The sequence below is a fragment of the Pteropus vampyrus genome, unplaced genomic scaffold, assembly GCF_000151845.1.
Source record: "Pteropus vampyrus isolate Shadow unplaced genomic scaffold, Pvam_2.0 Scaffold119, whole genome shotgun sequence".
Classification (NCBI taxonomy): domain Eukaryota; kingdom Metazoa; phylum Chordata; class Mammalia; order Chiroptera; family Pteropodidae; genus Pteropus; species Pteropus vampyrus.
The window spans coordinates 3104098-3118486 of record NW_011888900.1 but is presented as its reverse complement, the minus strand read 5'-3'; the positions used below and the strand labels follow the sequence as shown (position 1 = coordinate 3118486).

The following is a 14389-nucleotide window of genomic DNA, read 5'->3' as shown; positions in this document are numbered from 1 at the left end:
GTAGATGAGAATGGATTGCAAATAAAGATTATGATAAGGTATTTTAGGTACAGCTACAATAGAATATACTGTGGGATAGAGAATTACATTATTTTCTAATTTCTCTTGAACCTTATAATTGGAATCGTCTGTGATCTAATTCATTTTAAGCATTTCACTTCTTTTCAAAAGACTATCATAATGATTATCGATATTTATTTAATATGTTGTTTCTTTCTTGGTCATAGTCAAATAGTACACCTTTTATTATTGAGTTTAAAGCCTTGAGGTCATGTCTGGTTTCTTTGCTTGCCCCTTCTTGGTCCATAATAGCTCTCGGTTGTGGGTTTTTTTTTTTTTTTCTTTCTTTTCAACTTTATCATAAGGTTGATTATCACTGCTTCAGTCAGAACTATTATTTTGATAGCTCCTGAGCTCACAGCCTGCTTCTGACTTCTCAGTTCTTAAATCCATCCTTTTAAATTGGTGTTCAGAACTCAATACGATTTTATTTTTATCATTTTAACTAGTTTGAAAAGAATCTACCTTACCAAGGGTATAAGACAGCGTAATAATGGCAAATTGAAGGGAAGTGGCAAAATAATCACTATTAAGGTTATATAACTTAGAAATTCTTAAAGAATTCATTGAAGAATTATTAGAATTAATGAGAGCTACAGAAGTACGTTAAAAATCAGTAGCTTCATGATAGCTTACGAGAACAGTTGTCTGAGCTTCTGACCTTCAGTCCACCTATAGGGTTTCAGTCCACTAGGCGTTGAGTATGTATCCCTCTTGTCCACATCTTTAAAATCCTCCACCAGGTTCAAGTGCTTTTCTGTCATGAAGCCAACAGTATTTCTAGTCTCCATTTCAGAAGTGTCTTTGCTTACACTTTTTTTTAAAACTAAAGTCTCTTTGGAGTGGCTTTCTCAGAAGAAGGAAGTCTGTACCCTAAGATTTTCTGATTCTGTCAGAACCAACAACTACTTGTGGCCCTCAAGGACAGAAATTTTGATCTTCAGTTCTACTTAGCGAGATTTCCGTGAAATTGGGGTCCACGTTCCATTCCAGGTAGCACATTTTCAGAGACCGCTCACAGCAAGTGGAGTTTGCAAAACAATGTATGAGTCCCATAAATTCAGTGTCCTTTCTATACCACCAAGTAGTGGAATCATCTTCGAAATTCAGGATGGATTTCTGAACCCGAGTCACAAGAGCATTCTGACTAGAACCAAGAAATTCCCAAAGAAGACAAATGAGGCCTTCTTCCATTGTTCTCAGAGTACTTTTAAATTTTCACTGAGATAAACACTAGGGTGCTATGGGCGGTCTGCAAAAATGAGCCATTTGTTGCTAGCTTTTCTGGTCTCTCCAACTGTAGGAAAACTCTTACAACCAGGCACTGCTAGGATGTTGCCAAGATTTTTGTTGAAAGCAAATGTATTCTGATGATTCCGAATGTCTCTACATACTTCACATTTGTATAATAGAGTTCCAAGGTCCATTTAGAGAAAGTAATTTCTCTTGGAATTTGGTTATTTTGTACCTGTGAGCCAGGCTTGATAATCATCTGAACTTATGTTTTTCTGTACTCTAAGTATACTAAAACTTGAGTCCCTTGCTTTTTCATAAACAATGTATTGTCATGACATTAATGAGTTTTATTCCAATTTGAGAAAATTATTATCATATTTTGAAACATTTACATATGCCATACTTGGCACAGGGTGAACTTAGGAGCAGGGAAAGAAGAACATCAAAACAATCATTTTTAAAAAGATATGTTAGAAAAAGAAAAATAACTACAGAAATCTGAACGATTACCTTTAGTCATATTATTAATATTCCATTGTTTTATATAGAAAGTGTTTATTAACATGACCAAATATGCAGAATCCACAAGACTAAAAATTGGCGTAGGTGTGGTCATAGTATTGTTTTTTTACAATTTAATTACCCTTTCCATAACTTAGGAATAAGCGTATATAGTTTAAATATTTTTAAAATGATGACAAAATTATAGTTTGAAACAGAACGATGTGAAACTGTTTTTTATGAGAACCTTTGCAACCAGCCATGCAGGGCTTCGAAATTCACAGCGTGTAAACATAGACGTCACCCATGTGTGTGAAAACGGCGTCTTTCTTTCCATCTAGAATACTTTTCTTTTTACATTTCCGCATCATAATTTTCGCTTTAGGAACTTTAGTTTTTTATTTTTCCTTTGGGGCATGGCGATTCTTCTTCCAGTGTATCTCTGTTTTCAATATAAGACCTCAGTTGGGATTAAATATGGAATTTTGCTTCTCTAAAATACATTACTATAGAGTTACAGTACAGTAAAAAATGAGCATTTTCAGAATGCATTTCCTATGAAGTGTAAACACCCATCCAGTCTCTGTTCGTGGACGGATTGTTTGGTGGTTCACGTTTTCACTCTATCAGATAACGAATTTAAGCTGCTTCAGGCCACTTCTGCTGTACTATATACGTAATTTCCTCATATTTATATCCTAAAAAAGGTTTGATGATGTAAAAACCATGAAAGAATACAGCACAGTTGTGGGGGGATCGGTAATGTGACCAGCCTTTGCTCACTGTCGGGGAGGAAGATTTACAATGGGCAGTACCCTGTCAGCTTTCAACTCAGCTGCACAGATTTCTAAGCTCTGGCGTTTATTGTCTTATTGTTGAAATTTGTCCTCTGCCTCCTACTTGCAGTAATGAGAGGCCAGTTCCCAGAGTCAAGTATGTATTTCAGTATTTTACAAAGTGCTGATGTGCAGTGGAGGAAAATCAAACCAACATTTCCAATTTATTTTTCTTCTTTTCATTACGTTTTTTATTCAGATATTTTATTCGATTACTTCTGCTGCTGTGGATGCACATTTCTCAAAATGGAACATGATATTTCTCTCATTTGACTGTGAAAAGGCATAGGTTTTGGATTATTTTAGTTTTAAAGGCTAGATGTGATCGGATTAATACAGTAACTCTAATTTGGTTAACCTTTGAATTTGAGATTGTATTTTTCAATTCATTCGACCCATCGTTACTGTGTAATATATAAGTAGAGCCTAAAAACATTTTAATCATTTTGCACATGTGTGAGTGTACATAGGCTGTCATCTGCTTATTAAGATATAAATCTACCTGCATTTGAATAGTCAAGATTAGAGATGAATTTAGGGTCTTAGAAAGAAAATAAGAAATCAACACCAAAGACAAGTTGATAGTAAGATAAGCATCAATACCTAGTAGAGTAGATCAGAGACCAACTCCCTTTGCTTAGGAATATTTTCTGTCTTCTTTGATCTCAGTAGTTATCAGAGCAGTGTTCTCGGAATACGCGTGTATGTCATTTTCACATGAGTCCACCATGAATTTTATATTCTTGCTTAGTACAAGTCACAGACGATGTAAAATTGTCCTTACTTCTGTCTTTCCCCACAGTATGTCGTTTCCTAATTTAGTTTCAATGGGTAGCGTGTCAAGAAAGAGATGTTAAAAAGTAGGTAAGAGAGGATTTAGTGACCATATAGGGAAATTCGGAGAGAGAATTTAAGGACAAAACTGATTTTTCTAGAAACTCGATGAGTAATTGTGGTGTTGCTTCAGAATGGGGGTGCGAGATGATTGATATGTTTTGTAATATGTTACATCCGAGGCACCTGTGATATCTAGGTTGATGACGTATGATCTAGGAGGTCATGGGTGAAAGTTTGTAGCTCAAGGGAGCGGTCTAGAGTACAAGCATAAATATAGCAATTAAAAGGAAAGGGTTAGTTGAGAACATCCACAAACCATGGATATAAAGCGAGGGAAAGAGTGCTTTAGACATCATGTGTGAAAAAATGAAGTTAGGGCAAAGGAAGATTCAAAAGGAGGCAAATTGTTTTATTCCTCCAGGATTAAGGTATTTTGCGAGAGTTTAAAAGTAACTGACCGACAAAGCAAAGAAAAATTCATATTCAGATAAAAAGAATTGCATATGTCCTCCGTGGGAGAGGGAACTGATGGATCCCGGAAGCTGTGTCAGGTAGTAAAGACAGGACATGACCAATACGGATGCGATTAGAAGATTCAAGGGCCTGGAGTTCAGAGAAATGCCCACTTCTAGATCTGACCTCTCCTCACCATTGCATTTGGTCATTTCTAGTATATTTTGGTTTATTTTCCCTGGATGTGCCGCCATCGCATGTCAAAAGCTGGTCACCAACTCTTAATTGTCTTCCTTTCCTTGGCTGTATCAGCTTTCTACTGCTACTTAACAAATCGCCCCAAAACCTTGTGAACAACAATTTATCTTTAGGTCATGAATTTGTGGGTCAGCAATTTGGTGAGGGCTCAGCAGGGTAAATTTTCTGCTGGTCTCAGGTGAGCTCTCACGTGTGTCACAGTCAGCTCCTGGTCAGCTTGATGGCTCCGCCTTCATGGAGATGGCTGGCTGTCTGCTGGCCAACGAGGTGGGGGGGCGGGCAAAGAAATGGTCCCCTCACCATGCGGTAGGTAACCCGGGTTTATTCCAAGAATGGCAGCAACAGAAGCTGCCTGGTCTCTTGCAACCGATATCCAGAATTGGCACATCATCGCTGCCACAGCGTTGTACTGATCGAAGCAAGACAGGCCAGCCCAGATTCGAGGAGGGAGAGCGGGAAATATATGGAAAGAGAAGAACCATAAAATATTGTGTACTGGGAAAGTACAAAAGGGATTTTCAGTCCCAGCTCTACTCCAGAGATACTAAGCGGAAAAAAAAAAAAAAACAATCAGGTATCACTTAGACGAAATGGCACAAACAAGGCGGATCTTAGGTGAGCTGATGTGTATTGGTCTCCTCCCCACTGTCAGCATTACTCAGTGTAATTGTAATATTTGGCACTGTTTGATAAAGATGCTCAGGAAAACATAAACTAAACTGTCTTTGGGTCGCGATCGGGATGCAGTTCCCTTGAAAATGTATGAGGCCATTTCAGGGAGGGTCACTGGGTACAGTCAACAGTGCATACTGGGAAATACAGGCCTCAGTGCAGTAAAGGAAGCCATCAGAGTTGTCATGTGAAGCAGGTGTTAGGCGCTGGGCAGGAATGTAGTCATTCTCAGTCATTCTGTTTTCTGCCTATAAAGTCAAAACAGTAGGAGGTGTGGTACACAGAATAGTGGGCCCCCAAAGAGAAGGATGTTTTACTCTCTGGTACCTGTAATATTTTACCTCACACGGCGAAAGAAACTGTAGATGTGATTAAATGATTAAAGGTGCCTGAGATGGGAAGATTATCCGGGGCTATCTCACTGGGCGCAGTGTAATCACCTGGGTCCTCATAAAGAGGGATGCAGGAAGGTTCAGAGTCAGAAAAAAAGAGTAGCCCCCACAGAAGCAGAGGATGACGCGATGTGCCTTACAGATGCAGGAGCAGGCTACGAGCCAAGGATACACGTGGCCTCTCCAGCTTGGGACAGTTCTCCCCCAAGGCCTCTACAAGGAATTCAGCCCGGCCAACACGTAGATTTAGACTTCTGACCTCTAAAATTATAAGATAATAAGTCAAGCCGATGATTTTTAAGCCACTAAATTTGTGATGGTTTGTGGACACAGCAGTAGAAAATTAATACAGAAGTCAAAGAGGAACATTTCTGTGAGTGGAACAGCTGATTCAGATGCCAGAATTTAAAGGAGAAAGCATGACGTTCATCAACGAGGTGGATAAGAATCTGAGTCAGCTGAACCACACAGTCTGTGCTCGGGCTCAAGTAATGAATGGTGGCAGAGGTGTTTGGTGATCACAGCCCGCAGTTTATCTCTCTGGGATCTCACCATCAACATGGACTGCTTGGTGTCTACATCGCTTCCTCTTTCACCATCTTCCTGGGATTAACTACGACTGCTCTTTTTGGTTTTAGATGATCTGATTCATACATCAGTTCATTCTCTTATTTTCTTAGTCTGTGGGAACAAAGGCTCTGGAGTCACACTACCTGTGGGACTGTGGCAAGAGACTCAACTTCTCCCTGAGTCAGTTTCCAGATTTGTCAAAGAAGATATGTTAAAAGCTATATTATCTTATAGTATTATCTTTTAGGTTATTTGAGAATCAATGAGCATGAACAATTAATAAGCTAATGTTATAAAACTCTTAGAACAACCTAAACGTTATAAGGACTATGTAAACATGTATTGTTTGTGCTAAAATACTTTTAGCAGTTTATGGTGCTAATATGTTCAACAAATAATCTGAAATGTATATGCATTTAGCAGTCTTTTAATTTTTTTTAATTATTATGAAATGGAGATAGACCTACTTGAATTGCCTTTTTTTTCATGTTCAGGCTCATATCTAGATTAAAAGTGTAATTGAAGTTCTCACTGAAGTCAGAGGACACCTGTAGCTAGATAAAGGAATGCTGATACTCATCTTCTGATTTTATTCCTAACATCTTGGCATAATAGGCTTAAACATTCCCGCCGTGATTCATAACACCTTTGTCAGGGCCCAGTTTACCTACGGAGCAGCAGGTATTTTTCATTTTGTAGTAACAGTCCAGTGGCAACATGTGAATATTCATATCAAGTACCTGATGAGCGCCTGTGTTACAGTATGATGTTTTAAAAGCTAAAATAATGACTCTAAAGAAATATAAAATGTATGTGGAGACACCCAGTAATGTTTTTCGTTGTTTAATTTAAATTTGTCTACACTTATTTTGCTATTTTCTAAATGATTTGTTTGTCCTCAGGTTATTTTTTTCTTTCTTCATTCAGCAATCAGCAAATCCTTATTATATCCGAGACAGTTGCTACTAATGGAGATTTGTAAGATTAATACGTTTTGATTCCTATCATAGATCTTGAAGTCTAGCACAGTGAGGCACTTTTAGGGGTCAGTCCCCTGCCAGGATGCCCACAGAGCTGTCAGGATCCTGAGAGCTATTTTCCCCTTTAACCCATATCCCATAAACCTCCGTGGAACAACCCAATATAGACCGGTGTATGTAACAATTTGGAATGTATCGTTCCCTTCTCGTCTATAAATAATAATTTACTGCCCAAATCTGGAGTTAGGTCTTATGATTCACAGAAAATTCAAGGCAAATAAAAGCTTCAAATAGCTGCCAAAATCACTTACAACTGTCAAAGCAAAAATCCCATTAGCCAAAGGTGCAAGATCTGAAAGGAAGTTGTTGAGCTTAATGACAGTGCACTTGGCTATAGACCAGAAGCCAAACTATATAAAGAAAACAAAAATGTAGCACGATGATGTTATTTGAATGAATTCAAGATCCGATTTTAGCTTGAAAAACCTTAAAAAAATGGCAGGGGGAACTATTGAGACCCCACCGTTTGTGACAGTTTTGTTTTTAAATTCAAGAGACAAATATTATAAACTGACTTTGCCAATGACATAGGCCTGGGTGTCATGGGGGAAACAGAAGGAAAAGGATGGAGTCTTTCCTTGTATTGGCTCATAATCTAGCAGGAAATAATGGCACTTACAGTGTAATAGTATCACAGTAACTATGCAATGATTACTCTGCGTCAGTCATTGTGCTAGGGTGCTTTAAATTTATAAACAACTTACAGAACCCCTATAAGGTTGGTGAGGTAGGCAGGTACCTAAGTATGATAATGTCATAGAATATGAAGCCCTAAAAGCTCTTAGAGCCTAAAGAACGCCTGCTAATTACAGTGGAAAGGGAATGCATGGTGGGTGGACGTGGCCTTGAGTTCACAGTGTGTCTGTCTGCCCCCCTAGTACACATATAATTTTACACTTTCTCTCTTTGCTATTTATTTTTTTTTATTAATAATACCAACCTTGCACCTTTTTAAATGCACATGAAAGATGTGTGTAAAACTTCTTATTGGTAGTTGGCTCTCAATAGAAAGGTAAGTGGATTATGGGAACACTCATAAGGGTGATGGTTGATCTTGAAAGATTCCAATGAGAAGTAGCAGAAAAAGTTATATGAGCAGCGGTGATACGAACTGGAAGATACCAAGTGTGCCGTGTACGGTAGTGAATAGTTCATTTTAATTGTAGCCAAAGGGGTGGGAGGAAGAGGGGTGAGCATCCATCCTGAACAAACAAGCTGATTAGTTTGGGTTCCTTAGATCACAGGTTGACAAACATCTGCCTGCCTGTTTTTGTACAGCTGAAGAGCTCTGGATGGTTTTATGTTTTTTAAGTGATTGAAAAAAAATCCAGAGAAGAATGCGGGGTGATATGTGAATTCAGATTTCATTGCCTATGAATGAAGTGTGACTGGCACAAGGCCACACAGATTCATTTACATGTGGCAGAGAACGTGTGGCCTGCAAAGCCTAATGATACACTATCCTGCCCTTCCAGGAAAAGTTGCCAACCCCTGCCTTGGTTACAATGTTTTGTTTAATTTTTTTTTTTTTTTAATCCTAAAGTTCATCATCCTTGGATGGCAATAAATTTAAACAACCCTACGTTATAGTTTGGGAAAGGCTATTCCAAACAAACTGCTTTTCTCTTTTTGTGTCTCTGACATAGATGTCACTTGACAGAGGAAAGAACAGCTTCTAGGGACCTCAGAATGGATCCGTGGAATCACTACTTTGAGTCCGCGAGACTCATATTTGATTCCAGCTGCTTCTGAATCCTTACATATTGCTTGCTCTTGTGGGTGACAGTGCGGGCAGTGTTTTGGTTAAATTTCCCATTATACGTGGTCTCCGATGAGATGACGTTTCAAATATTGAAGACGAGCTGTTGAACATTACCTATATCTCCTTCCTTTTCTTTTTTGTCTTTCCTCCATTGTCGTCTTCATTTTCTTCCCCCAAGTAGAAACTTTCTCATTAAAACTAATAGTTATGAAACATACTGCTTATATACAAATCCATAGGAAAGAGAAAGAGGAATTAAAATTTTATTGCAAAAGCCTTTTCTTTCTTCAATGAGTTTAACAGCCCTATTTATCACGCCACACCCTTCTTTGAAAACTAGATGTCTGGCTGACTCTGATTTGCTCTGAAAATCGTTTTGTGTGGCAATTCCTCTTGTCTGCAGTTTTGATTCATAGCCTTTCATATAAATTCTTTTATCACTCGATTTTCATAATAGCTTTTCAGCAGCCAATCATAATGTATGATACTCTGTTTATGACTTGGTGGCATCCAGATGTCTGTACCTCATGTTGTTGCCTTTTACACATTAAAAAAAAAAAAAAGTTGCTATAAAATAATTGCATGTGTTTGTTCAGTAAACCTTAAATTATTCTGTCAGAAGTCAGTCAAAATTTTACTTGAATACGGAAATACTTGGTGTCCCTTTATGGTGAACCTGGATGACATCTTAAAGGTTGGAGTTGGTTTTCAACTGTTTTGAAAGGAGATGGTAAAGAGGATTTTCTAAAAACACATTTCATCATATACAAACACATAATATATGAAAATAAGATTTCTCTCATAATTTGTCAGTTTTGTAAGTAATAATGAGAACAGCCTGAATAGGTGAATACCCACACTATTTATATGGTTAGAGTTTCTAAGTAAATGTATTTAGGTAAATAAAAATGCTTTGTTTTATTCTTAGCAGGACCTAAATTAAATATCGGATTTATATGTAAAGGCCCAAGAAAATTTTAATGACGAGGTCAGGTTTCTTACAAGAGGATTTACATCGGATGAACTGATGAGTCTTTTAAAATTCCGTTTGCTATGCCTCATTCTGGATCTGCTGAATCGGAATCTTGGAAGGGGCCAGTCGTGTGTTAGAGCACACCCCAGGCGGTTCTCATTCTCACCTTTGATTGAGAATCGTTGGGCTAAATATGTTTTTAGATGATAGACAAATGAAAAAGTAGCCATATAAAAATATCGCTGAATTTGTTATAAGTTGTTGTTTAGAGCGCCATCTACCATGTGCCCCAGTATTTTTATATGAAGCCTCAGATTACATTTAAGCGTTTTCCCCTAGTCATTCCATAAAGTTTTCTGTGGTTAAGATAAAGAATATACCTGCCTGTTTCTTCCCTCACCTTCCACTTCGGCCACCAGGATTCTCTGGGGAAAAGGTATAGTTCAGTTTTAAGGCTCCTGTAGCCTAGATATCTACTTTCTGGTTTTTTTTTCTAATTCAACAAGAACTTATTGAGCCCCTTCTATGTGCTGAGGTCATAATAGGCGCCGAGAACGCTAATAATGAACAAAACAGTTTGGAGCTTACATTCTGCTGGATGAGACAGATGTTAAGCAAATATTTTAGTAAATGCTTCGTGGTCCACATATTATAAACCCATTCTGATTATTGATTTATATACTGTTCCCTCAATATTGACCAGACAGGAGCCATGGAATCTTTTCATGTAAATTTATATACAAGCAGATGCACACACACACACACACACACACACCCCACACAGTATGTATGTATATATATTTTTATATATACATGAGTATATCTGTGTATGTTATACTTTCTATAAGTAGTATATACATATATGTTGCATATAGAGAGAGCGTGTGTATACATATATCTAATGTATAAACACATTGTTTTATTTATTTTAATCAGCATCACATCCTTGTGGGAGAAGGTGAAATATATTCACATCTGTTTGTGTTCACACACATATGCTCAGAGACATGGGTGGATTTGGGTTACAATTCTTGACTTTACATTTTAGCCCATTTTTATTAGTGCTTTTTTAAATTAAATATTGACAAGTAACTTATGCTTTATATTTGACAGTATTTCTGTCAATTTCTTTACATTTTAAATTTTTTGTTTTACATCGTTAAATGTAAAGATTCGGGGCATTTTTCAGTGCCAAGATAGAGACTGAAAGTCACAAAAAACTGTGGCTCTCTTTATCCTCTGAAGAAAGAGAAGCATGTTATTCTCATGAAAACTTTCCGTGCTGTGTACGTGATTCATTTTTTCACAAATGGTGCTTCGCTAATTCCTCTTACAACTTTTTAAGCTACCACATGGTTTGACTCCGGTCACTACTTTCAAGGATAGCGTTAGCAGTTAATCCTCGTGAAAAGTTATAGAATAGAGATTCTAGAATATAAATGACAATCATCTGATATAAATAGAGAGAGGTATGGTGTATCCTGGAGGCATGGTGGAGAGAGAAACTGTGGAGGCTTTCGTCGAGAAGAATCTGTCTTCAGAGCACCCAACCTCACCATGCCTCCGCTGCCGCTGTGGCTGCCTTGAGAGAACATGAACCCTCACCATTGTCATGGAGTCCACGAAATCAATGAAAATGACCTTTCAAATGAGAAATTTCAGTGGAAAGTTATCTCTCTCTTCCTTTTTAATGTGCCCCCATGGAGAGTGTGGTTAAATTTCCTGGTCGAAGAATATTACATTGATGTCCCTATAGGAAAAATTTTTTAAGTCTTATCTCTCATCTTTGAGATAATATCCTAAAGACCCGTATTGGCCATGCAATGTACGGCAGCAGAGAGGATTAAGTTAGCTCAAAAGCACTTAGCATCGTCTATGAGCCAGCAAAGCAGAGAGGATTCTGATTGGCATGATTATTTATTACTTTTGAATGCCGATGGTGCATTTTTTTTTCCCCCGGTGGCTGAGTCCTTTCCATGTTTATTGACATTCATAAATGAAAAGGCTTTACTGACTACTTAATTGGTAATTTAATTTTCCTAATAACCTTCTTGCAGGACCTGGACTTTGAAGCCAAAACAAGTTATACACTGCGGATAGAAGCTGCAAACAAAGATGCTGACCCTCGTTTTCTAAGCTTGGGGCCATTCAGCGACACCACGACTGTGAAGATAATCGTGGAAGATGTGGATGAGCCCCCTGTGTTTTCCTCACCCCTGTACCCCATGGAGGTGTCAGAAGCTACCCAAGTTGGGAATATCATCGGCACTGTAGCAGCTCACGACCCAGATTCTTCCAACAGCCCTGTGAGGTAACAGCTTCTTCCTCTCTGTGTTTACAATTCTCCCACTGTGTGCTTTATTCCCAGCTCATGTTCTCTGCGTGATGGTGCTTTCGGTTCAGAGCAGACACAAACCAATTTTGCATATGTATTGAGCCATAGCAGGAGAAGTGAAACGGAATCGGCACAACTCCACGTTGTACTAATTCAAAATGTGTCACCTGATTCTCCAAGGCCATTATCGTGCAGCAGTGTTTTGAGCCATCCATTATTATCCGTCAGACATAGCTGATGTCCCTATTCAACTAGTTATCCCGAGCTCTTTCCAAGCAAACTGTGTTCACAGGTGAAGTGATGCCTGTCCTAGTTATAGGACATGCACATCTGTCAGAAAGCTGATTTGTAAGTAGTGGAAATCAGGGATGCATTTTTAGACAAATCATTTGTTTCACTTAAGTCTATTTGGATAGTACATGTTTATTAGGATTATTATTTTCACTTGTTAAAATACAATAATGCCTTATCTGTGTGTAAGGGCTATTTTAAAACGTCCTTCCATAAGTCCTGTACAGAGACTAGACACATTGCTAGAACCAGCTAATCTCCAGGGCTAACAGAATTTAGTCCTGAAGCATTTCGTAACATCACGATATTCTGGTTCATACTTTTTACCTATAATTTATAATCTGAAGTCTTCATGTATGTTTTTGTGTATGCATGTGTTTGTGCGCATATGATAAATTGAATATTATACATAGAAATGAATAATTTAAATGAATATTATACATAGAATACAATTGAAGTTACTCTGTAATGCATGGTGTAGTTTGGGTTCATAAGTGAGACTTCAGCGTGACAGTCTGGATTTCTGTTACAAAGTCTGTGAAGTATAAAAATCGATGAATGTTTTATATTCAGATATGTTCAATAAGCTAATCACAGGCTTTTAGGTTTAAGCGAGACAACAATTCTAAGTGCTTCTGAGGTGACTTCTTATATAAGTCTGGACATTGACCATAAAGTTTCATGGAAATATAATTTAGACAATGATCGTTAATTAAGAAAAGCTCATAATTTTAGCTCCCTAAAATTATATGCTGATTGCTAGCTAGCATATAATTATATGCTAGCTATCTATCCTTTATCTGACAATAATATTATAGTCTAGTAAAGCATGGGCATAAAATAATTGTTATTTCAAAACTGAAGTCATAGTCATCGTTTCTCTATATAAGAAATTCAGGCTACTTAGATGGCTCTACTTTAAGTGCAGTGATCGCAAACTGTTTCTAAGAACATATTCTCCTGTGCACTAGAATATGCGAGTCATAAACATACCTGGTAGAATAAGCCTCCCCTCCTCCCTGTTAATAGCCCAGCCTTCATTGTCAGAACAGCTCCCTGGGCTAAGCTCAGCTCCATCCCCCAAGTCGTATCGACTTGCACACTCGAATCTGGGTTTTGTTATAGCACTGTGGTCTCTTCATGACACACTTAAGTCTCCTTCCCTCACAGTCAGCCAACCACAGCCCAGTTGTAGGCACAGGCCAACTGCCCGGGATAGTTTGACTTCTACTTAAATCATTTTGTTTAATTAATAGGGAGAAAGAGAGAATGCTTTCATGAAGTTGGGGGTATGGAAAAGGAAAGAGATGCACTAATAAATATCATAATTCAGGACTTAAATGTATAAGAGGATTTAAGTTCATTTTGATTTGTTGCAATGATATTTTTACCTTGTTTCTTATTTTGCCTTTACCCATTTCTTGGTCTCTCATTCTGTTAAAGCCTTTTAGTTCACTTTTTAAAACATTTTATTTGACAATAAATGTAGTGTTATGTAATCATTTGGGGAAGAAGAAGGAGGAATAGGCTCAGGTGAGAAGTGACTTGAGTTGGAGATGAAGCGATCTCCAGCCGTGCTCCCTGAGGGCACAGAGCTAGAGGGTAAAGGGCGAACTCCGCTGATTTTGGAGGTAAAGCTCTCTGTGGCCTTCGTAAATGTTAGAGGAGCTGGCTGGCCCCAGATTCCTACCTGTTTTCATTATCTTAAGGCTAACGAAGGTGACAACTTAACATTTCAGGTTTGTATTTTACCATCTTTTGTCATCCTCTGACTCTAAATCTCACAATTGAGAGAGACAAGACTTTGTTCAGAGTGCACTAAAATGTTATTTCATGTGAATATGTTTTTTGCTTTTGTAAAATTTCTTGACTTACATTTAATTCTTGTCATCTTGAAACATTTATTTCCCTTATACAATTTTTTTTTAAGGTCAGCAAAGTCATTCACAGCTTATATTTTTCTGGATTTCTCTCTGACATATTTCTCCTCTCCTACCCATCCGTGACATTTTTTAAGCCAGTGTCCTCGTTTCGTAGTTTGGCGAGCAGATGAGTCCACCTCTGCATTCTCGACAGGACTGGTTCTCTTTCCAGCACTGCTGTTTGCCGAGTGACCTAGGGAATGTCACTCAGCTTGCTAATTTTTTTATACGTCCCAGTAAAAATGAAAAAA

The 14389-nt window shown here is 38.0% G+C and overlaps 1 protein-coding gene across 1 annotated transcript in view; it reads left to right on the top strand.

Annotated features, from left to right (window-relative positions):
- Window positions 1–14389, top strand: part of CDH7 (cadherin 7) — a 129122-nt gene that overhangs the window by 66180 nt on the left and 48553 nt on the right. The window contains exon 7 of the mRNA XM_011366038.2: window positions 11648–11901. Within this exon, the coding sequence (XP_011364340.1) occupies window positions 11648–11901 (254 nt within the window). The remainder of the gene's footprint in view (window positions 1–11647; window positions 11902–14389) is intronic.